At 34.2% G+C, this 25031-nt stretch overlaps 3 protein-coding genes across 7 annotated transcripts; 1 reads left to right on the forward strand and 2 right to left on the reverse strand.

The window, feature by feature from the left end:
- Positions 1–5966: 5966 nt before the first annotated feature.
- Positions 5967–8119, forward strand: LOC118041978 (nuclear transport factor 2B). The gene is made up of 2 exons (XM_035049483.2): positions 5967–6415; positions 7765–8119. The coding sequence occupies exons 1-2, from the start codon at positions 6119–6121 to the stop codon at positions 7837–7839; spliced, it is 372 nt and encodes a 123-aa protein (XP_034905374.1). The 5' UTR covers positions 5967–6118; the 3' UTR covers positions 7840–8119.
- A 931-nt stretch (positions 8120–9050) lies between these two features.
- LOC118041958 (uncharacterized) lies at positions 9051–10438 on the reverse strand. 2 transcript variants are annotated; one of them, XM_073404694.1, is made up of 2 exons: positions 9947–10438; positions 9051–9696 (listed from the first exon to the last, which is right to left on the reverse strand). In XM_073404694.1, the coding sequence occupies exons 1-2, from the start codon at positions 10076–10078 to the stop codon at positions 9283–9285; spliced, it is 546 nt and encodes a 181-aa protein (XP_073260795.1). In that variant the 5' UTR covers positions 10079–10438; the 3' UTR covers positions 9051–9282. The 2 variants fall into 2 exon arrangements, with proteins under 2 accessions (XP_073260795.1, XP_034905356.1); XM_035049465.2 differs by having other exon boundaries at positions 9935–10412.
- A 2552-nt stretch (positions 10439–12990) lies between these two features.
- Positions 12991–21530, reverse strand: LOC118043486 (calmodulin-binding transcription activator 4). 4 transcript variants are annotated; one of them, XR_012171098.1, is made up of 14 exons: positions 20801–21529; positions 20576–20701; positions 20378–20493; positions 19993–20081; positions 19697–19742; positions 18987–19467; positions 17694–17812; positions 17497–17587; positions 17178–17401; positions 15517–16199; positions 14547–15120; positions 14041–14334; positions 13280–13558; positions 12991–13130 (listed from the first exon to the last, which is right to left on the reverse strand). XR_012171098.1 is itself a non-coding variant. In XM_073412207.1 (13 exons), exons 1-13 carry the CDS (start codon positions 20811–20813, stop codon positions 13418–13420), a joined length of 2952 nt encoding a protein of 983 aa, XP_073268308.1. In that variant the 5' UTR covers positions 20814–21530; the 3' UTR covers positions 13169–13417. The 4 variants fall into 4 exon arrangements, 2 of the variants coding, with proteins under 2 accessions (XP_073268308.1, XP_034907372.1); XR_012171097.1 differs by having other exon boundaries at positions 12991–13135; XM_073412207.1 differs by lacking the exon at positions 12991–13130 and having other exon boundaries at positions 13169–13558; positions 17694–17767; positions 20801–21530.
- Between the last annotated feature and the right edge of the window lie 3501 nt (positions 21531–25031).

Genomic DNA, 25031 nt, shown 5'->3' on the forward strand with positions numbered 1-25031 from the left:
GGCAGGTCGCCTGGAACAATTAGATCACTTGCGAGTTTTGCTCGCATTATATCATCGGGCAGGTCGCCTGGAACAATTAGACCACTTGTGAGTTTTTCTCGCATTATATCATCGGGTAGGTCGCCTGGAACAATTAGACCACTTGCGAGTTTCATCGCATTTTATCATCGGGCAGGTCGCCTGGAACAATTAGACCACTTGCGAGTTTCCTCGCATTTTATCATCGTGGTAGTAAAAAAAAAATTATTGAAATCACTCTCATGTATTTCACAACGGGTCTGTTCACAAAACCATTGTTGAAATCACTTTCATGTATTTCACTAAACCATTGTTGAAAACACTTTCATGTTTTTCACTTGGGCAGGTCGCCTAGAAGAATGGACCAACTGAAAATCTATATATTTTTTCAATACCACCATCGTTTTTTTCTTTACAAAACTTACTATGCAAAGTCAAAAGAAAATGAATTTTCCAATGCCTTTGCACCGTAAGCATTGTAAAGAGGGGGCAACTGTTGTAACCCAATTTTGGACTCACCAAGATTTTCTTGAATGTTATTTTATTTCTATTATTATTTATAAAAATCCAAAAAAAAAATCAATTTCTTTTTCAAAAAATAAAGGCTGACAATGTGGAGAAAGGAAATCGGGGAATCAAGCTGCAATTTTGGAGGAAGTTCAAGGCCTAATTGTACCTTATTGTGCCCAAAAATGAAGAAAAAATGCAAATTCAAGGTCAAATTAAATGATTATTGGATGAATTTGCACAAAAATTAAGTTCAATGACATAATTAAATTTTTAATGGGCCAATTTTATTTAGTCATGGGCTGAATTAAATTTTAATTATGTTTAAGAATTAATTTAGGTCCAATTGAAGGATTTAATTAAGTGCAAGGACTTAATTATACTTTAAATGGGTCAAATTAATTTTATTTGGGGCTTAATTGGTGAAAAATTAAGTTTGGAAGTTTAATTTGGACTTAATTGAGAAAATCTGAATTTTAAAAGACCAAATTTAATTTTTACCAAGTTAATTAGGGGGCTAATGGCATTAAATAAAAAGGTTTAGGGTTAATTAGGGCTCAATTGAAAGAGAGAGGACTGAAATAGACTTTGACGAAAAATCACTGTTCATTATCTTCTTTATTTTTTTCCTGAAAAGCTGGTCTGGTTGACTACTTTGCTACTGCATTTAATGTACCTAACGACCACCGAATTTACCAAATCTTATATGAAACTGATCCTCTGTAGTTTTTCTACAACCCCATGTGATCAGGTTGGGCTAAATGACAATATATTAGCACTGGTGACAGCCTAAAGAGGCCTACTCAATCAGTTTTTGTCTGCAGATTTTCAACTCATGATACCTACTTTGAGCCAATGGTTGGGATCCTTCCCAACTGAATCAAAGGCTGAAATTTTTCCTCAATGTAGACAAGATTGCCCTCTTCCACCGCCTATAAATAGAGGTGGATTTCATGGCCTGAGGAAAGGGAGAATTGGGTCCAAAGTCAGCCAAAAAACCAGTTTTTCTTCCGGTTTCTGCACATTTATTTTTCTTTCTATCTCTCCGCCTCTTCCACAGCTGCCTTCTCCGGCGAGAATACCAACACACCCGACCTACATACCACAAAAAATATAAGCTCCACCATAGGAAGCAGGCACAACCACCAAGCAGCCACCGTGACTCTCTCTCTCACTTCTGCAGACCTGTTTCATCTTCTTTCTTCTCTGCTACCGCAACCTCAACAGTAGCAGCAGAGGCAGCAACCACCTCTTCTAGGGGCTTTAATCCTTTGAAACAGCAGCAGAGGTGGTGACTCTCTCGTCATAGCGGCGACTTGAACAACTCCAACCGTTAGCAACTCCAGCACCGACGCCATCAACGTCTCTTCCTCCAGCTCCACTGTTGCAACCACCGGCAGCACACCTTCCTCAGCCAGAATAGTGACGGTAGCCACGACCCTTCAGCCAGGTAAGCCACCCTTCTTCTTCTTCTTCTTCCCCCCTTCCCCTTCTTCTTCCTTCCCTACTGTTCCTGTGTGAACAGTAGGCGTGAATTATAATTCACGTCCTACTGTTCATGCAGGACGTGAATTATATATATATATGTGTGTGTGTGTGTGTGTGTGTGTGTGTGTTTATTATAATTTTTTTTTAAAATAAAAAATAAAAATAAAAAATAAAAAACCCTAAAATCATTTTAAAAAAAATGTGATTTTCTCTTACGAACGTTATTTGCTGACACGTCAATATTTTAGATGAATTTCCTATTTTTAGGAATTGATATCATTTTTTTAACGCATCTCCTATGAACGATGTTTGTCGACACATCTCTTTTTATAGAAAAGGACCGATGTCAAATAAAAAGTTTAAATACCAAACAATATGGATTATGTCCATAAATTTTGCTTTTTTTTTTTGTAACACAGACGCAATTCTCCTTTTTAGGGTTGAACGTCGATATAATTTTAGACAAGTCTTCTATTTTTAGGGACTGATGTCATTTTTTAACGCGTCTCCTATTTTTAGGGACCGACGTTAACTATTTTAAAAAAGGAAATTGCAAATAAGCTCGAAATATAATTTTAGACAAGTCTTCTATTTTTAGGGACTGATGTCATTTTTTTAACGCGTCTCCTATTTTTAGGGACCAACGTTAACTATTTTAAAAAAACAAAATTGCAAATAAGCTCGAAATATAATAGCATTTAAATCAAATAAAAAACACACAAGTAAGGGTAACCTTTCTTTTGAAAGGATGTTTTAAGGGTGGTGTCTACCTTCCCTTAATCATAACTAACCCAGTACCCGAATCTCTGGAACCAGTGTTTAATTTGGGATTTCTAGTTCCCTCAAATTACTAGATGGCGACTCCAATAAAATTTTCATTTCCCCAATAATCATAACAAAATCTTTTTGTTAAATAAACAAAAATGAGTGGAGTCGTCGCCCGACGTCGCGTATCGACAACATTTGTGGGAACCTGATAAAAAATTCATAGATAGTTCTTCTAGAACTGGTTTATTGCCATCCCAAATCACTATTAAAGGTAGATGATAACAAACACTTCTAGAGCGGGACGTGTAATGAACCTTCTTATAGTTGTTGACACATTTACTCCATTAGGGTTTTAACAACTCTTCAATAAGTAGGAAAAGCTAAAGCTATGCAACAATTTGATCGTCCTGGTATGATTTCTTTTATTTGCTCGTGAGTTTAATGGGACAAGCAAATTTAGACTAGGCATTTGCCAACTTCATGAATATAGTTGGAGCCTTAATATTTTGAAAATATTTCAACAAGTAATAGAGGAATGTTGGTTTAAATCGCAAAACATGTGAGGTTTGATTGTCAACCATCCAAAATATATTTTTCAGAGAAACTCTATTCTCTCCTTGTTTTGAATGAGATCATGATCTCAACAGAAATGTGATCAAGATGATTACACTTTAAAGGGCAATAAAAAATTATACCATGATCAATGATTAAGAATGTAAGTTTTATATATATGAATTAAATTATTCATAATGACAATGTCTTCTTTTTCTAGGTGATATCCAAGGCAACAGTTTCACAACCTTTTAAGATGAGATGAACTCAATCTTTCTAATATGATTACATAATTTACCATGGAAAGGATGGATCTGGATCCTCACTAGTGCGGTTGCACATATCTCTATTGACAAGAGAATAATGAAGCTGCATACTTTACAAAGAAGCTTGATAATATTCTTTGGCTATCATATTGACTTTATACTCAGTTGAAGTCAAGGCGATCACAACATGTGTTTTCTTCTCTTCTGAGCTCAGATAAAGCTTGTTGTTACATCATGAGGTGGGACCTTCCAGTAATGGAAGCAACCCTAAATTTGTTGCGTTTCACCTCTAGGACTGACTAGCCTGTTATACCTTACAATGAGTTATCTCCCTATTTATTTGTTGACATGTGCAGACTTCCTATATAAAGTTCCTTTTATGACTCCTATCGGTTTATTGGTGAAGGTAAAAAACCAATGCATGTCATTGCCACCATAGATGGTAACGACTTCTTAAGACATTGACTGTAGGCTCGATTCTGACGAGCCTATAAAACTTATCAAAAACGAACAAAATGATCCATCTATTTAGATGTAACTAGCTTGAACCTAGCTAATAGTATCTGAACACTTCTTTAATGAAACTTTTAAGAAGGAAGGAATACCTTATCATATATATGTAAAAAGAGGCCTTAATCTCAAAATAATGATGGGCAGAGCCAAAGATTTCCTAGCTGATACACTTAGCCTAGTCATGCATTTGAGTTGTTTAGTCTCCTGGTTAAAGACGAGAAACAAACTCCATGTCCTCTGCACCTAAAGTGCTTGGAATGTCATTTTCAGGGGTCTGAGGCAACCTTATTTTCTTCTAGAAATCCCTAGTGATGACGAGATAAGGACTTTTATGAGGAGAGTTACTCTATTTTCTACCAAAGATGGATGCTGGAGTATCACCCCCTCTAGTTATATGGCTCAGTTTGATGGGCCCTACCCCTACCACTTCTCTTATTCTTAGGTTGGAACTTGAACTTTTTTTAAGGCAAAGACATCCCTCATTTTAAAGATAGATCTAACTCTTTTTTGGTCTATATTTTGGTTTAAGACGAAAAAAGAAAGAAGTTGGTGGTGGAAAATACCTAGAAATGAGTTTGTCTACTTGGATTAGAGCTAAAATAAGTTTGTAGTTTTCAAATAAAGTAATTTTTTAGAAATTACATAAAGTAAAAAGATAGAGGTAATAACGATTAGGGTTATAAAGAAAATATCTTTCTACCCACATCGTTGAATGAATAACTTTTCATTTCATTTTAGGTCTCCAATAATTCACTCAATTACCGCACTAAATACAAGTCATCACTTTGTTCCCCAAGGGTCAACCCTTTTAATAAAGATAAGCCATTTGGCTAAGAAAATTTCAACAGTTCTGTGTGGGACAACCAAATCCTACAAGGAAGGTAAAAAGGTTCTCATTTACTACTAGTAAATTTTAAAAAATCTTTGCATAAAAAATACACAAACTTATAAGGTTACTAATGGAACAATATTTTTTTTGGATTCTCCTTTAGAGGAACCAGAGGCCAGGTGATAATCTATCATTTTTGAGCTCAGTCAAACACTAAGCACTAGCATATATAAGCAGTAAGCTTAGTGAACCACTAGACTCAATATGCCTAGACTTAATCGAGCGTTTATCCCACATGTGTACAAATTTATTTTCTCTTTGATAAAATCAATATATTTTTTTAAAATAAAATTAGGGATATTTTTTCTTTGTCAAATATATTTTACTCTCATAAAATCAAATATATATTTTTTAAAAGGTTCAATGCTATTAAATTAGAAGACCTTTGAGTTATTCTCCCGATACAAAGATAAAAAGAATAGTTTTGCATATGTTTTTTTATTTAAAATATATTAAAATAATATTTTTTATTTTAATATTAATATATAAAAATAATTAAAATTAAAAATTAAAAAAATACTGTTTGATGGATTGCAAAAAAAGCACCTGACCTACCCTCCTACCATGTAATATTTATTTATTTAGGCAATGTAGTTGTGACTGCTTTTCAAATAACTTTTCATGCTAAAATACATGTTAATGATTTTTTTTATTTTTTAAAAATTATTTTTAATATCAACACATCAAAATAATTTTAAAACACTAAAAATATATTATTTTAAAATTAATAAAAATATAAAAAAATTAAAATTTTTTAAAAGCACTGAAACAAAATGCCAATACTTCAAAATTCACATTGTCGAACAACATTCTCCCAAAGTAATTAAAAAAACAAAAGAAAAAAGAAAAAGCTTGCGTTGAATGGACGCAGACAGTAAATAAATACTAATAAATAAGAGGATGTGTACAGTACAATCTTCAAAATAAATCCCTTGCGTTTCCAACCAACTCTCAATCCTAACCGTTGGATGATCAGATAAAATCAAAATTAAAAAACCCATCCCCATCCCCTTCACCCTCTCCCTCTCACTGACTTGACCGTGAAACGAAGAGAAGAAGAAAGAGAGGGGGAGAGCGAAAGGGAAACAAAGAGAAGAGAAGGGAAGAATCGGTTGGAATGGATCCAGACCAAGTAGCAAAGGCTTTTGTTGAGCACTACTATTCTACGTTCGATGCGAACAGAGCTGGATTAGCGAATCTGTATCAAGACGGTTCCATGCTTACTTTTGAAGGTCAAAAGACGCAGGGATCCCAAAATATCGTTGCTAAACTTATTGCTCTCCCTTTCCAGCAGTGCAAGCATCTCATCACCACCGTTGATTGCCAGCCTTCTGGTCCTGCTGGTGGTATGCTTGTTTTTGTCTCCGGTAATCTCCAGCTCGCCGGCGAACAGCACGCTCTCAAGTTCAGCCAGGTATTTCTTTTTAATCTCTTTCTGAGGTGTGCTTGGATTGATCTGTGATTTTTACAGATTTTATTCACGATCTGATTGAAATTAATTGTTGCTGTGAGGATCTTAAGTTTTTTTTGAAATAATAATTTGTGTTTTGTTTTCTTGATTATTTTTCATTATTTATTTGTTTTGCTAGATCTAGGGTTTACTTGTGGGCGCCTTCTAGAAATTTCCAGTTATATTATTGTATTTGTATCTATTTTATGCGTGTCTAGAGTCTAAAAGGCCTTTTAAGTTCTTGAAATAGCAGGGACCTGAAATGAATTTTTTTTTGGGTACCCATTTTTTTAATCTATTATTTACAATGGTTGAACTATTTTGGTTTTTTTTTCTGCAAATACTTTTGGGCTGGACCATTTCTTAATGTTTATGCAAATTCTTTGGGCTGCTGTATGATTTTCAACCAAGTGCTTTTTCCCTGGTTTCCAATTGTTGCTCAAGGTTTTTTAATTTATTCGATATATATGAGATGCTTAGACACTTACATTTTCTGTTCTTTGAAAGTTTGTTTGGTGCTCAACCTCCGACAATTTCATAGGTGGCTATTCATTTCATTGGATAAAACTTCAAATGATTAAATCTCTTAGACTAGGGCAGTTAAACGTTGGAGTAAATGCTCTAAAGCTCAAACTGAAAACCCTAACTCTTTGTGGTCTTTGGAGTTGGTCTTCAGTATGTTTCTTGTGATGAAACCAGTTTGATGAATGCATGTGTTGTCAGAAGCTCGCTTTGTTGTAAGATAGATTATGAGGACTTTAAGAAGCTCGTTATTTAGGTGGTTTTGAAAAAGGTTTTGGATGTGTTTTGCTAATTTTGTTTGACATCTTCCTGTCAGTGAACTAGTGGGAAGTAGTAAGGTTTTCACTTGTCTTAAGGTTCATTGTTTATGGTTTATACATTTTTGGGTCCTAAGTGCATACTTTTAACTAGCTGATAGACATGCATATGCTTAGCAGGTAGAGGATGAGCTCTCCTGTAAGTGGGACGGGTTCTCTAATCATTTGTATATTGGCATCTATCAATTTGGTCCATCTGAATTCTTCGTGCATGTAATTTCGAAGGCTAGTGTTAAGTTAGCATATGATGATATGGCGCTGACCTCTTTTTTTTCCTGTCCTTTTTCTAGCATTGTTAAAGTACTTGGTGGATGGTTATATTGATCTATGTGATCTTTAAATCTTTAGAAGTTTAATTTTGTGGTGTATGTTCCATCAAGCATTTATTTCTTTATCTGCCATTCTGGGACCAAAAGGTAAATATTTCCTTTTATTCTCCTAACTAAAATTTCCTGTCGTACATTCTGCTCTCAGATGTTCCATTTAATGCCAACTCCACAGGGAAGCTTTTACGTGTTCAATGACATATTCAGGTTGAACTATGCTTGAAGACAAGAATGGTCACTCCAATTCTAATTTGCTCATAATGTCCAGGATTAAACATCTTTCATTATATCTGTTCAGTTCCAGGCATTTTAAATGAGACTGGGATTTTTGGTTGGTTTTATTTAATGTTACTTTGTTCCCAAAGTTTATAGATTGCTATATTGTGGCTGGTTGAATTGGTAAAAGATACTTTGTTGGATTACTGTTTAAAGAAATTGGTGTTGGAGATTTCAAAACATTCTCCGAAAAATTGAATTCTAAACTTCATGGTTTCGGTGTTTCAGATTTTGCTTTCAACAGCTGCCGTCTCTTTCTACTACTTAAGCATGTGGGTTGTATCCACATTAAATCACCCGAGTAAAGCCATTGTTTCTATGTTTAATTATCATGGTGGTTAGCTAGGCGCGCCTCCATGGAGGGGCAATTATTGGCTAGTCAGATATGAAAAAATTGTTGTGATGAATATGTTTTGAAAGCTCCAGATGCAATTTTCAATTTTCGAATCTGTTTAGCCTGACCTGGTTGTCAAAGCAAATTCTTCCTGATAGCTGAAGCTGAATTTCACTGCTGTGCTCCATTTCTTATTGTTTTTACGACGTCTCAGCTTGAACACAGGCAATAAGATATTGAACTTTGTGTAGTTTTTCGCCGTGTGGTGCTTTAGATAGCTAATGCTGCCTGTGGCTTGTTCAGTATCCAAAAAAATCTCTGGCGCTCCGCTCCCCCTGCACACCAAAACATAGAAATCTGGCCTTATGGTCAAAGAAATATGAGGTTGCCTCGGCATTTCTGGATATTGAGCGTACATAGCAGTCCAGGTGAACTGGGAAACTTTAATTTTCTCAAGTAAATGTTACCTAGAAGATTTTATTGTTGCCAAACGATGGCCATAGCCATTTTCTATTCCTCATCGGCCAATATCCTTAATTTATGAAACATCATTATTCAACGTTCGTTTGGAAGAATAGGCTGTTCAACAAGCTTGTGGTATACGCAGCTCGTTTAACTGTTTCTTTACAAGAAGGGAACACATGAGCTCGGTTAGCTTGAAACACTCGATGTTGATTATTTAATGATTTCGTTTTGCAGTCACTCTCAAATGCATCTCGATTGCAGTACAGCAGCAGCTCACTCGAAAAGAAGCGGGCCTTGCTCGCATTTTAGACGAGTCTACATAGTTTCCTCTCCCCTGTAAAAGCCTTTGCTTATACCTGGATGCCATGAAGACTTAACATTTGGTTTCTAGAAAATCTGAACATGCAATTACAATAATACATGGGATAGGCAGAGTTCTGGCCCTTCACTTTAGTGATGAATCATTACAGATCATATAGCAGGGAAGAGCATGATAGATTACCCTTCCTGGGTTCGCTTTCAAATGCACTCGAGATGTTATGAGTGCCTTTCGCCATTACAACCTAAATCGATATGTGGAAGCTCCATAATTTAAAGAGGAAGAACGTTGACAGGAACCTCTTCTGACTGCTGTTTTTCTGAATCTTGGTCATTGGCTCTGGGATCTTTCAGCATCCCAGTTAACATGCTTCCAAAGGATTTAAACGGGTGTCTCAACCCATCTTTAACTTTCAAAATGAGGGACACCTCAGATACCTGCCAGGCAACAGTGAGGACAATCATCACTGAAAGAAGGCAATGAGTAACAAAATTCTGCCGCCTCACTTTTCTTAGCTCTCTCACTATCTCTTCAGCTGCAGCATTCTCCCTGCTGCCACCATACGCAGGACCTTCTTCCCCATGTTTTGACACCGCTTCACCGATTGCAGGAGAATTTACATCCTCCGTTGCAGATGATAACTCAGATTGCACAAGTTTGGCACCATCCCCTTTTAGTGATTCCAACTGTTAATACATGCGGGGCTAGCTACGTCAATTCTAATGTTACATTCAAACCAAGACAACGAGACATGATATGTACGGATTATACAACAAAAGCAAATCAATCTACCATATTTGTATCTTTTTTTTCCCCTCCTGTGTTCAAATATACCAATACGACAAATGAAAAGATATTATTTCAAGAAAGTCCAAATCAGACACAAGAAATGATTTCAAAACTCCTCTAGAGAGATGTTTTTACCTCAGAAAGTACCTTGGAGAGAAGCTGATCACTATCATCCGGGAGGAGACCATCATCACAAGAGGTTTCTTTGTTTCTTTTCTCTGCTAAGAGCTTCTTGTTTGCTGGATCAACGAGCTCCACATTCTTGGCTGATTCTTCCATGGCTAATTAGGTTAGGCTATGAATACGATATGGACGGGAGGAGAAATGACAAAACATGCCAGATAATGAAATGAATCTAGTCGAACCCTCTAACTGGAAGCATATCATGTTTGGGAAGAAGCCACGTGGCCATGTAATATCTCAAAATGACAACCATCCATAGTGCGCTGTCTATTGCATTTTGCACTGAGGCTACCATTTTCAGGCGACGCAGACACGTCGTAGTTCCTTTTGCTTGCATTTCTACTAGTGAAGCTCCAATAACATCAATTCTTCATTTTACGAACATAAAGGGAAGATTTTTTTTTTTTTTTCCTTTTAACAATGACTAAGATCCTCAATATGGTGAATTCTTCCATCTCAGTTGCCTAGTTAGCGAGATGTCCAGAGTTACCTTTGAGACTCTGGCTCACGAGGGAACTAGGTTCTGGTACAAATCTTTCACCAGACCTTTAAGCCCCACAACTGGCATTTTAGGCGTGTGTAACAGTGTAGTTGTGACTAGTTTTTAAATAATTTTTTCGTGTTAAAATATATGTTAATAATTTTTTTTATTTTTTAAAAAATTATTTTTGATATTTTAAAAACACTAAAAATATATTAATTTAAAATTAATAAAAAATAAAAAATTTTCAATTTATTTCAAAAACGGTTTTGAAATGCAGAATCAAAGTTATACCAGCTCTTGAGCCAGCATAAATCTTTTTTTTTTTAAGGAAAAAAGACTCCATGTTTTTTTTTTTTTTTATTATGTGTTTTTTTAAATAATTTTTTTCATTTATGTTTTTGATTAATACCTTTTCTCTTCTCTATGAATTTTTTTTATTGTTTATTTAGTTTTTTAAATAACAATTATTTTTTTAATTATATTGAATGTGTTTGCTTTTTTAATAAGGTTAATGTAATTTATCTATTATCTTTTATATATTTTATATAGATTAAATTTATTTTTTTAAAAAAAATTTACAATATTTTTAATATGTGTAGCCTTGTATAAAATGTTTTTTATTTTATTTTATTCAATATATTTTATGTGTTTGTTGATTTTTGTTATAAATTAATTTTAATAAATAAACTCGTTAAAATCAACCAATTAAATGATCCATACTGCAATATTAAATATTTTCATCTACATTCGTCTTTTTAATTTTTTCAATTATATTTTTATTTATCATTGATGGGTTTTTTTTTTTTATTTTTTTTACAAAATAGCTTGTGATTGATTTAATTAGACGTGTCTATAAGTTTTTTGATTTACATTTAACATATTTTTGTAAAAAAACACGTTAAAAAATTTTATATGTTCAATTTTTTTTATCGTGTATTTGTATTTTTAATTTTACCCTTATTCTTTTGATTGCTTATTTTTTAATTGATTCTTTTATAAAAAAATTTATTTTACTTAATTTCACCCTTCAATCCAAGTTAATTTTGTATTGTTTTTTTTTTTTTTATTCATTTTAGTCTTTGTTCTTTTAGTTTTTTTCCTTTTGTTAATGTTTTTTTTCTTTTCAATAAAACTCTCAAAATGAAAATTTTTGTTGCCCTCTAATTTATTTTTTTCTTTCGATTTTAACCCTTATTCTTTTAATTGCTATTTTTTTTATTTTTTTTTTCAATACATCCTTTAACATTTTATTTCCTATGGATTGGACTACATGATATTTTCATGTATGGTACTTTTGGTCTGATGACTTGGATCGCGAGTTTGAAAAGTTAATAGGAGTTGAAGTCTTTTTTTTTTTTCTTACTTATTTGATACCATTGTTCAACATTGAATTTTTTTTTTAAAAATAGCTTTGTGGTTATCTTTAGTTTTTTTTTTTTCTATCAAATTATCTCGACCTCATGACTTAAGACATGAATTTGTTAGGTTAATCCGAATTAACTCATTTCTTATTGTCAATAATACATATCTATTATGTTGGCTCGAAATGACTCACACTAGTAGTTATTTTTTTTTTTTTTTACCTTATTTTGTCACTCCTTGTTTAGTTGGCTAAAAACTAAACAACATCACCTTGTTGTTCTTGAATAATTTGTTTCCCCATGTTATTGTAATGAACATATATATATATATATATATATATATATATATATATATTAAACTTGTCGGAGGAGATTGGGTTACATATTTGTTTTTCAATTTATTTCTTATAAGATTATTCTAGACTCATGACGTAGACTATGAGTTTGATAATTTAATTTGGATAACTCGAGTTTTTTTTTTTCCTTTTCGTAATTGATTTTTTTCCTTCAATCTCGTCCTTTAACATTGGGTTAATAGAGAATCAGACCTCATAATTTATTTTGGTCTGCTTTCTATGATGTTATTTAAATTTCATGACTCGGGTAATGGGTTTGACGGGTTAACCTTGATTGACCCGGGTTATTTTTTGTCCTTTTTTTAATATATTGTTTTTTCAATTTTATATTTCAACACTATGTTGATTGAGAATTGAGTTTCATAATTGGTTTCAATTTGTTTTTTATTGAGTTATTTCTTTGTCATAACCCGGGTCTCGAGTTTGACAAGTTAACCCGGACAGACTTGGATCATTTTTTAATTGATTTTTTATAGTTTTATCTTCAACATTGACTTTATTGAAAATTGAGTTTCATAATATATTTTGATTTGTTTTTTTATAATTTTATCATAACCTCATGATTTAGTATACAACTTGACGGTTTAGCCCAGATTGATCTAGGTTGATAAAATATATTGTCATCTTAATGTTTATTAAAAATATCTCATTTTAAATATATATTTTAAGTCAAATTGTGTTTTTATCAATTATTCAAGTTGTCTTTAAACCTACTAAAACAACCAAACTATATCAAATCAATTTCCATATAGTATTTTTACTGAAAAAAGAACATTAACAACACCAATATAATTTTTTTTGTGTTGAAAAAAAAATTCTAACCCCCGCTGGACAATTATCCAGTGTCATCTCTATTCAATGACAAGGCTTGAACCTAAAAATCTTTCCATATCTTGAGTCAAGTCCATACCTCTTGAGGTAACCATTGTTTGCCACCATTCACCAGGCTGTACTATTGAGAGGGAGAGAGAGAGAGAGAGAGAGATCAGGACAATCAACACGGTTATGCATATACAATAGGGTTAGATTTATGACTTTACATATTGAAGAATTTATATTGGTTTCCAAGAGAAAATAGAAACTACATCAAACTCACCAGAGACCATTTACAGCACTTACAAGCAGCATCTAACCAAGCAACATGGGATAATGCGCTAATCATTCTAAAGACTATTGTGAATGCAAAAGCCATTATAGACGGTTGAATCCAGAACCCTCCAATCCAAACTTAAGATCAGTCAACTAGAGTGAACATCGGTAAGTACAGTACATCAGAAGTTGCTTCTACTTGAAATGGTACAAGATCATTTTCCATCTCAGTCTCATCAGCCAGAGAAGTAGACGCTGCTGGTTCACTGGTGCCACCAAGTTCTGCCTGCAAGAATGGTTGAAGAATTCACAAGTTAGGCCAAAAGAAATCAACATCTGTCCACCACAGAAACACTAGAATCAAACGGTGACTCTGTTGGTATAATCATGGTGAAATAATAGTAGAAGCGATTATCCTGTTAAAATTTTACGGTTGAATCAAGATAAAATGGCAGGAACTCACAATTTATCCACCCCTTCATACCTGACTTTATATTTTCAACTGTGTAATTAGGCTAAAAATAACATTTTCAAACAACAAGGTATGTGATTCATCATATTTCAAGAACACGCATGAAAAGGAACAAAATTACACAATTGTTTCTTGTTAATTCCATCAAATTGCTTGTTCAAAAAAATCCCATCAATTGCACAATCAATTGATGCTTAGATCTAAAAGGCTTAAAAAACACATTAACCACTTGCATTAGAAATCATGGACATTCAGATTCCATGTAAAGTGTAAACACAGTTTTCTGATCTATTTACCTTAGCTTGGTGGAATTGTTTCAGTGTCCGATGATATTGCTGACGTGCATCTGGAGACTTAACCATTGCTAGCACACGTGAGACAGCCTCATTAATAGCTCCATCCACTTTCTGTTTGCGGAAAATCTTGAGAATATCCTCATCTTCACTTTCATCAATGGATTCCATCACATTCCGGAAACCTCGCAAACCGATTCCTTTGCGTCGCCACCGCAATACTGCCTTATCTAGAATTCCAACAGCCCAGCATATTATCTTGTAGTTCTTCCTAATCTGATAGCCTCTCACATGAGCCTGCCAAAATACCAAAAACGTGCTCAATCCAGGTTGCTGTACTCATCAAAATGAATGCATGTTATAAACTCAATGGCTCATTGATTGTGCCATTTGATACATCAATACACAAGCTGTCTACATGCTAACTAAAGCACACTGGTCATGATTTTATTACATGCTATTTTGAAAAACAGAGATAAAATTAGATCTGTGGTGAATAGATATAGCACCTGTATCTTCACAACTTTCTGTCTAAGTGCTAGAAAATCCCTGCGATTTTTCCATCCTCGATATTTCTTCTGAATGGATAATGCAGCTGAATTAATGACATGGGAATTATTATGAAAGGCCAGCTTTGACATAGACGAAAGCCCTTGAATTTCACCAGCACAGATACCATACTCATCTAAACTAGTAGCTTCTCTCTGTAATCGCTTTCTGAAAGAATGTGCACGAAAAGCAGATTGTATTCGTGCAGCTGCCAGAGCTGCATTCCGTGCCGCAGCCAAGGTATCTTTAAGTGAAATCTGATCTTCAATGGCAGCAAAGCTCTCCTTTGAGATGCTATCTAAAGTTCTTTCAGCTTGAACCTCAGCAGAGCCTATAGAAAGCTGACTTTCCTCCAGTCTGAGAGATGAAAGATGGCTAGTTAGTGCCACCTCTGAAAGATAACCTGCAAGTCCCATGTGCCCCCTGGTGGCAGCAATGGATGCTGGGGTTTTGCCAATTGGATCTTGTGGACTAGGATCAGTCACAGCCCCAGCTGATGCACCAGAAGCTAAAAGGGAAGCAACCATTTTTTCCCTGTCACAGAAAATAATGATCACCATTCAAAAACTACTAGGCAATTAATAACAATTTTGGTATGAGATTTAATACATTCTACGTCATAACCTAGCAACATCATCTGTAATCATTTTCTGTTTTAGTTCATTTGGTAAATTGGTGAGTTCGAAGCTAATTCTGCCATTCCATCTCTTGCTGTCTCAAAACTACTCAACTCAATCTTTTCGAGAGCTCCAAACATATACTGGAAGTTACAGGTCTATAACTAGATGCTCTTTCCTTTTGTTGAAAGTATCCATGGATATTCCCTAGAGCTATAAGTTGTAAGCCTCCTCTTCTTTTTCAAGACCAACAATCTCTACAGCCAAAATCAATATATAAAAAACTATGAAATCACATCAGGTTTCAAGTTACCTTCCAAAATGAGCAGCCCAGTGGAGAGCGGTCCACCCATTAATGTCACGGAAATTTATACCGACTCCATGACTGAGAATTGGGCTTAAGGCCCACTCAAAGCCTAACCCAGCAACCATGTGAATGATCCCTTGCTCTTTCTTGGAAAATGAACACCCAGGTTGATCATGTCCTTCCTGAGACTTGGAGGAAAGCCACTGCTGCAGCTTGTCATTCAGAAGTTGTTGCAGAAGCCAATCAACTGTCATGGATGAAGTTCCACTGCCAACTAAGAGAGCCTCTATGATATCACCCCATGTATCATCATCAGCCTTCAATTCTCTCAGAAGATGAATTCCCATTTCTACAGAGTCTCCTCTCTGCAAAGAATAATCAGACAGAAGCATCTGCACAAATCTGAAAAGTAACAATAGCTCATCTGGACTCTTAGTAGCTTCTGTCTGGGATAAGTTACAGTGAGCACAACTACTATCCTTGGCTCGGTACTCAAAGCTTCTGATCTCACTGCAGGACTCCCGATTGCCAGAAGTAATGCAGAGAGTGACCTTTCCGGGATGGTGGGGAGGAGACTCACAACAAATGACACCTTCTTGAATGATTTGAAGAGGAACCTCAGTGTCACCGAACATGCACATCCATGAAGACTCCGATGGGTCACAAAGAAACGATCCAACAATGATGACCTGCATTGAGAATCAAGGCTTGAAAATTTGGACTTGAATTTCTTAATTGAGATCTAAAAAGAAAAAAACTCCTCAAAACAATGCATGATAGAACTATTTGAAAATATTTAAAAAATATTCCTGTGGAAAGAGTTATATTGAACTTGTTATAATATCAAAGTGATGGAAGTCCAGTGGTGCATCAGGAAGGTTTATGAGATCCTTGCTGTTTAGTTTGCAAGCGAATTGGTAGTTCAAAGAAGGTTCACCAAAACATCAAGTTATTAGGAAGGACAATTGAACTTCCAGTAAATATTCTTATCTGGTTTTCCAAATGGTACCAATAAGAACCAGGATTGGGATTGCTGTCCATGAAATTTTGAATTAATCTTAGCCTAGAAAGAGAGTGCAGCCATCTATCACTTAGAATTGGCATCAGACAAGCATAAGATGATTCTGGTCCTGCACTGATTTTATAATTTATTTGCAACATGATCATGGAGTACATGCTGCATTCAAGCACCCCAGTGTCCTGGAATATATAGTCATGTTCTTTTAATCTCTTAAAACCTGTCTTCATTGAATTCAGGAACCAATTTAGCCAGATCATAAACTAGGAATAAGTTACAAGGGAACTTGTTTCCTCCATTTCCTTCTATCCTGGTGAAGAATGAGGATGGTTGCAAATAGGTTGTCAGGTAGCATAAAACTAGTCACATCTCACATGACATGGTGTCAGATGGATGCATCTGTGAAAGCATAAATGCAAAAGAAATGGATGAACACATCCAGAAACAAATAAGGAAAACTGTACTATCAAATTAGAAATATGTCACGTTGCACTGAAGGAGCAGCCTATTTTTACATGCATATTAATAAGTTCGTGCATTCTTCAAACTACACAGCAGGAATTCTTGGAATAATACTGCCATCTCAATGAATGAATAATGAGAAATGTTGTAAAGAGCATAGCAGTTCATGGAATCTGATGACTCATACCTTTGTAGCCTCAGTGGCATAACCCCATTCTGGGGATATTTCATGGATAGTAAACTTCTGCTGCTGTGCAACTGTCAAATTTGAATCTGCTTCAATAGGTATTCCAAGATGGTCTTGGTCATATAGCATTGCGTAGAAGTTGGAATTGTTTTCATGTGTTTCTATCACAGAAGAATATGCAGGGAGTTCAAATTTTTCAACGTCTTGAGGCAGCAACAAAGAAGCTGGTAATATGAAAAAATGTTAAAAGCTTGATGCAATTTCATTAGATGCTGAAAATTAAAATGCCAATCACTATTAAGGGAATAAGATATCATACAGTTTATGACATTGGGTTCATCGAAATTTATCCAATAAGAGTTTTCTTGCTCTTGAGCTGGTTCTGTACTTAAAGAGGACTTGGTCTTTTCCTGTTGAAAAATACAGCCGTCCATAAACAATACAACCATAATATAAGAGGATATCAAAGATGTAACAGAAAGCTATATGCCCATTTACAGTGTCCATATATTTCACCTGGTACTCAATGCCTGATGAAGTCTTATAGGACTCAATCCCTTCATTCCAGGGAAGGGGTTCTTCACTTCCATCTGTATAATAATGTGAATATGATTGCTGGTAAGCGCCACTATCACCTAAAAACCATAAAGCCATTAGCAGCTCTTTATTGCTTCCTTTCCTATTATATATTATTTATGCATCAATGAAGAAATGAAGGCAGATACCTAAACAAAAACTTAGTAGATCTTGTAGTTTCCATTTACAGCACCAATGCAAGAACAAGCATGGAGTAACACTAGCAAGGAATGACTAAAGAATCTCCAAGAAGTGTTTTCAGGAGGTAGCAAGCTGGTTGCCAAAAGTCCAAAATTCCAGGTTTTCAAAGAACAAGAGAATAATTGGTGGTCAGACCACAACTAAAATAAAAGGATCATATTGGACAAAATGTGGACCTTGGAAGATGAATAACCTCTGCATCCATGATCAAGAGATCACTTTTAATCCATTAATTCTCAGAGCCTTGTACAAGTTAGTCTGAAATATCCCGAATAGCAACTTGATGAGTAATGAAACTCAGTGCCTCAACCTCATCAAGCCTCAACATCTGATGACATTGGAAATTCTTTTCGCTTTTCAACACAAGTGTGATTCTAATAGAACTACAACATATGCCGTAAGAAAGACAAGTATCAGGTCCACAATCTCGAATTTAAATTGGGAAAAATTACAGAATCAGAAAGATGTATATTGTATTCACCTTCAAATCACGACTCTAGTATTCCTCTCAACCATTTATTGACCATAATACCAAAACAAATCCATTGGACTTCATCTGTGAGGGAATTTTATTTTCCCTTATTTTATTTGAGTAATATGGTGAGAGTTTTACTCACAAACTGTCTGTCAAATAAAACCTCTTCAGGAATCTCTGGTATGCCTCTCTCTCAACAGGTAAGATTTGAACCACAGATATCAGACCATTTATGACCACCTGAGCTAAGTCATAGAAATTAATAAAACTGAAACCCAGAACAATAGCAAATAAAACATTGCACTCAAGAATTGGACTTGCAAAATTTTAAGCTAGTGACACTGAATAAAATTAAATGAAACTAATGAAACGAATAAGAAACTAATGTCAGATATAGAAAAAAAGACGCTTACCAATACTAAACATGACATAAGGATACAAATGAAATGATTAAAATAAAATTACATGCAGCCAGACATAATGCAGCATCGATAAACTAGCAGAAGAAGAATGTCATGTTTAAATGAGTACAAGCACTGAATAAAGACAAAACAAACCTGCATCCTGAAGAGGTGCAAGATTGTTTCTCTCCAGTTGATTTCCAGCAAGTCCACCATAAGATTGATAATCAACAATATACTGTGATCCATGAAGTAAATTCTTAGATTGATCCTCTTTGGAGATGTTACCTACGTATTCCAGAATTCTTGTATCATTTATGGCTCCCTCTTCAGCACCAAATGGGCCAATTTCTTCAGCGCTGTCCTCATTCAAACTCAACTGCTCCTCCAGCCTTCGGAAAAATTGAGTAACCTCATTATTAGCAGAACTAGAAAACTCTGCTGTCCTATCCACCCCATTGTCCTTGATACCTAATCCAGAGCTAACATCTACAGATGCTGGACTGGAAAAACTCTGATATGGTTCGTATACACTACTAATTGCAGAGGTAGATCCTTGAGTCTGACTAGTATTAGTGCCAGGACTATATGAGAATATGGGTGATAGCTGTGCAGCAGATCCAGGAGACGGTTTTCCCTGTAGACAAATAAGTGAATGTTGACATTAATTTGCTACTCATAGCAGGCTGTGCAACATTTGACCAGAAATTATTTGATGCCAAACCAAAGGACTGATAGGCAGCTAAAATAGAGAGGTTGCGAGTGATCGGTTGAGCAAGCATGATGGAAATAGCAAGGTCATATATTACGTTGAAACAAGAAATGCTACAGAATTTGTTGTTTTTGCATAGGTGCTAACAGCTCACCTCAGTGATGTCTCTATAATGGACAAGCACGATGTGCTCAAATGCCCTGCCAAGAAAGTAATATGTCAGCAGACATGACCCAACACTTTTACCATCCATTTGTTGCTCATTAAAAGTGAGAGCTGTTAGAATGGCCTTGATTCTGAGGATAATGTTAGATTAGCTTTCCTGTGTTTTGCATAAAACTTACATTTCCACTTGCCTCAAAAGCTTTCATGAATATGAGATATTCTCTAAGATCACAGCATATCATAAAAGGAAACAAATAGTTGCATAACAGTACAGAGTATACTCACTGGTCCAGCATCCAATAGCTGCGTCTTTGAAAATTTTGGTTTTGCTCGCCATGAGCATAATAACAATTTAAAGCCTCAACGTTTCCAACCTAATCATCCAAGTAAAAATGTCAATACACAGAACTCCATGGACTTTAAGATTAAACACTAAACTCGTTTCGCTAAACCTGTCCAACAGCCATTTTCACCTTGTAGGACACCATTCTAATGCATTCAACCTTATAATTGATGCATCTAATACCTAATACCGTGAATGGGATCGATAATCATATACTTAAAAGGAAATGATGACAACCACACAAACAAGTGAATGGTGATTGTATGTGCCAAAGAGTTGAAGCAATACAGAAATGAATATTGAGATTTGAAGGCGTTGAAATAGCACCTTAAGCCTTTCATGTGCTTCTCCAACACTTCTTCCATCCTTCTTTTTACGCCAATTATGACCATCTCTTCTAAAGAACTTAAGAACCCTCTTATTAAATAGAAACAAAGACCCACCTGTTCAACACTTTCACACTGTAAGTGACTAATTAGTAGTAATTTTCAATTATTAATTAAAAAAAAACCAAAAATTACTTACTGGTTGGCTTTTCAGGTGGTTTCTCTGTGAACTGATACTTATCATGATTGTGTAATATAAAAACCACTTCTGCTGGTTTCAGCCACCGCGTTTGTGCTTCTTCAAACAGACTATTGATATCATACCCTGGTTCCATTCCAAATTTCAATAAAAAAAAAATTGCTGATCATCTTCGGAATATTATCACAGTAATTCATTTTAAAACAAAATAAATAAAAATCTTACCTGATTGCTGCATGTTCGAATTAATTTCTCAGAAAAAAAGAGAAGAAATTAATCTAACTTGAAGAATTGCAGAGAGAGAACCAAAAAAAGAAAACAAAGAAAGACAGACTTCACTTCACTCTGTACTCGATCATGTGAACCGGGGACTCCAACTTATTGAGCACGAATTCTACTAAAACAAGAAACGGAAGTCTCTAACTAGTAAACCGTGCTTACGGCCTGGATGTATCAATCCTGGACCGGTGTTTTAAAGCTTAAACCTGGAAGAAACGACCGAGAGGGGGTTGGAATTTTTTACCACACCGTTTTTCGAGGTTTTAACTTTTAAGATAATAAACGAAAAAATAAAACACGACAGAGAAACGAAAACGTTGAGACACTGAAGGAAATTATCTGGTGTTTCGATTATATTTTGACGTTGATGCCGTTCAAGGATTTTTTTCACTTGTACTAAACTAACCCTTTCACGAAATATCTAGATGAGCCCATAGCCAGCAATTTAACTTCACAAGAACAAGAAACTATTATGAGGTAGCCTGCCCTATATAATTTCTGAGTTACCCCCGGCTCCGCCCGATACAGAGAAGTCAAGCAAGGCTGCGCTGTGTTGTTGACTACATCATCCGAGTCCACTCTCAATCCTGAGCCCTGCTCCGGTGGGGTTCCATTAGCGGTGCTATCAAAGGGTCGGGGTAATTCAAGGGTGTTTTGGTTATTTGACTGTTCTCAATATAGTGGCGATGTTGCTGTCTCTTCTGGTGGACAAGGAACAATATATAGTGCCAACTGCCAATGACTGTTCTCAGAAGTGGTGGGTGGGGGGACCACATAGACAGAAGCGTTAACAACACGTGGTAAAGATGCATTCCACTTGATCAAAATTTAAAATATTTTTATATTTTTAACGTGTTGACCATAAATTTTAAAAAATAAAAACAATTTTAAATATAATATCTACTATATTTTTAAACAAGTCTAAAAAACAAATTCTGCTTGGCAATAAGGTGATTTTATAAAAACAAATTGGATCGTCTATTGTTTTATATAAATTTGAACATATTTATGTTTCTTTCAAAATTTGATAACAGCCCAACATCTAAATGTTGGTTGGTCCAATCATAAACATGCTTTGCATTAGAGTCATCCTTGTGTCCAAGTTCAAACGATCTCGTATAAATTTTCAACATTTGATTTGATATAAATATGTTAAAAGTCCTATCAAACATAGATAGATGGCTCTTTTTTTTTTTTTTTTTTTTTATCTTGAGAGGGTTTTTTATTTTTTAAAAAATAATTTATAAAACTTTGGTTTAAATTTTTTTTTTTTTTACAAAATGCAATAACTAAGAATCCTTATTTTTCATTTTAATGGATCACAACCAGATCCATAATTTCAGTTTCATTAATAATCATATTAAATTAATCAAATGTTTATTTGAAATTTATTCGACATGTATTGAAAAGATGTTATACAAGTTTTTTTTTTATATATATATAAAATATATGATGTGTATAAAAAAAAGGGGGATAATTTACTTAGTTGCATGTATTTCATTGCCCTAACATATCAATGGAGATAACATACGCATTTGTCATCGTCATGTAGGTTACAATTTAATTTAAAAGTTTAAATTATTAGGTGAAATATCAAGATATAATTTATATTATTTTTTAATACACTCCCTTTTAAATAAAAATCATTTAAGTTTGAAATTTGCATAGATTTATATAACCTGATGCTTAATTTTTATCAAATAAATAGAAATTGTAAAATTCGAACTCATGAATGCTTGGTAATCAAAAATTTAATATTATATCAAAGAACCATCTCAATTTAAAAACTTAAATTTTAAATAAAATTTATATTATTTTTTAACAATATACCATCATTTAAAAATTAAAACATTAGTTTCCATCTTAATTGGGAACCGGTTGGCTTGTTGGGAATGTTAACTGATTTGCTACCGCTCAATTTGACGGCAAATGATTTTCCTTGCAAATCATTATTTTTTATACTATGTCACAAAATACAAAGCAATTAACTGAGGGGGCGGGACAGATTGAGAAGTTTCCATGTCTTCCCTTGTTGTCAACGCCACCCAATTTGTAAGTTGCTTTTTCATTGAGTTGGAATTGTGATCGTGTTTCATGGCCTTCTACGTTCAACCAACATGTTCTGCAGCTTGGATGTTCTTGAACTCCATATTTGCGACTCCAAACGTACAAGGGGATCTAGCAAACTGTGAGAACGGGCCAATGTCTTTCTTTCACTGTACGGTGACATGTCTTTTTGCACGTCCAAATCTTCCGTTAGAAAAAAATACTTCAGCTGAACTATTTTTTTATATATATATATATATAGATATTACATATATTGATAGATTAAAATTGAAACTAATCGAAAACTCACTCCTTAATATTTTGTCGCAAATCAATCTTTGATTGTGAATGATAGAAGAGCTATCTTTCATACATGAAGAAAGGCACATACATTTCACTTTATTTTTATACATTTTGGTAAATTACATTAAATTGATTTTGAGTCTATTATTTGATTTTTAAAAGTGATAAATTACATTAAATTGATTTGGAAGTTATAAGTGTTTCATGGAGTTCGTGAGAATAATCTTGACAAAAGATAACGCAAAATTAACATTTGAAAGAGCCCTGGGCCGTAGAGAATGATTTTTTTTGGTGATCGAGCAATGATATGTTGTTGTTGGGAATAGGAGAAATTTTATGATGTTTAATTATGAAGAGTGTAGCTTAATTAGTTAGGTATTAGGTTTGTTTTATAAAAATAACTAATTCGAGTTTTACAAGTCTCAGAATTATTGAAAATTTATATGGTTTTTAACTCTAGGATCCGTTGAATTAGTCGAGCTACGTAAAGCTGGTCCGAAACACTCATTTTAATCAAAAAAAAATTATGATGTTTAGAAAATAATTGTTAATATTTTATTAGTTATTCTATTAATTCATTTAAAAAATAAATAGATATAAGTAGAAGAAAAAAAAAATTTAAATGAAGATATTCTTATCATTTTTTGTAGATTATAAATTTTATTTTCTTTTTATTTTTTATATTTTTTTAATATGTACTTAGAAAGTAATTGACTAATAAAATACCACTAATTAATTATTTCTTGTGAACCATAAAATTTTATAGGATGAAGGGCACGTGGTTTGTTTGGTTCTTTAATTTAATTTTATTTTTAAAAAAAAAACTCTTGGGTAAGGCTTCCTTGCTCCCATTTAGTTTACGTTAATATTTAATTTAATTAATTATATTCTTACTTCAAGGGTGACCATAATTTTTTGACGTATCTCAGTAGTTGGATTTTTTATTCTTTTTATTTTGGTCTACACACATCAAATAATTTATTGATTTTTATCTGATTAAATTAAAAACTAAAACCATATTTTCGCAAGCAAATTCGGAACATGTGAACCCGCTAACTAGTTCGACAGTCAAAATGGGGTAAAAATATTCAAATGATGTCAACGAGGAAAAAAAAAAAAACTTGAGGTGAAATTTAATTTACCCCAAGAGGCATTATTTTCCTTCCATCCATACTGTATCATTCTTACAAATAATTACATGTTTTAATAAATAATCATCATGTTCGTAAATCAAACGAACTTAAAAATCCTTCCATCTAATGAAAGTTCTTTCATTTCTTGACTATCTTTTTGTTCATGGAAGGTCTGTCTGACATTGCAAATCAGAGGCAGAGCGCTTAATTCTCAGGATTTAATGTTCATTATCACACAATATACATTCATCGGTTAGGAAGGCTGGCATCTGGCCAGTCTCATTTTCCGACGACGGTGAGAAGACAAAGTGGTCCTGTAGGTGGACCAAAACCACCAGCACAATCCAATTCTTGAGAAAATTTGATGATGAAATCGAGCCCAGATGCTGACCTCCCATCTCTGAATCCAACTATGTACGTACTGAAAAAAAGGCACTTGGACATGGGGGTCTTGTTCCCTTAAGTTGCTTAAACACAAAAAACACCGTATAAAAATACGTATTATATTATCAATCTATACTTGTCGTTTCAACACTCCAATGGCTGGCAGTCCTTTAATTTGCTTGGACATGACACATTCGATAGTATGCATGCGTTTGTGTATTAAAAAGTGCATAAAATGCACATGATAAAGAAAAAAGTGTATAAAACATACTTAAAAGAAGCATGATTAATGAGCAAGCTATTCTTATACG

Source organism: Populus alba, chromosome 1 (genome assembly GCF_005239225.2).
Source record: "Populus alba chromosome 1, ASM523922v2, whole genome shotgun sequence".
Taxonomy (NCBI): domain Eukaryota; kingdom Viridiplantae; phylum Streptophyta; class Magnoliopsida; order Malpighiales; family Salicaceae; genus Populus; species Populus alba.

Excerpts from the sequence above, each read along its gene's own strand:
- LOC118041978 (XM_035049483.2), top strand. The coding sequence starts at position 6,119 with ATGGATCCAGACCAAGTAGCAAAGGCTTTTGTTGAGCACTACTATTCT. Across the intron at positions 6,416-7,764 it reads ACGCTCTCAAGTTCAGCCAG|ATGTTCCATTTAATGCCAAC; the intron begins GTATTTCTTTTT and ends TTCTGCTCTCAG.
- LOC118041958 (XM_035049465.2), bottom strand. The coding sequence starts at position 10,078 with ATGGAAGAATCAGCCAAGAATGTGGAGCTCGTTGATCCAGCAAACAAG. Across the intron at positions 9,697-9,934 it reads TCTCCAAGGTACTTTCTGAG|TTGGAATCACTAAAAGGGGA; the intron begins GTAAAAACATCT and ends ATGTATTAACAG.
- LOC118043486 (XM_035051481.2), bottom strand. Across the intron at positions 17,813-18,986 it reads TGCACCTCTTCAGGATGCAG|GTGATAGTGGCGCTTACCAG; the intron begins GTTTGTTTTGTC and ends TATGGTTTTTAG. Across the intron at positions 13,559-14,040 it reads AACAATTCCACCAAGCTAAG|GCAGAACTTGGTGGCACCAG; the intron begins GTAAATAGATCA and ends CCATTCTTGCAG.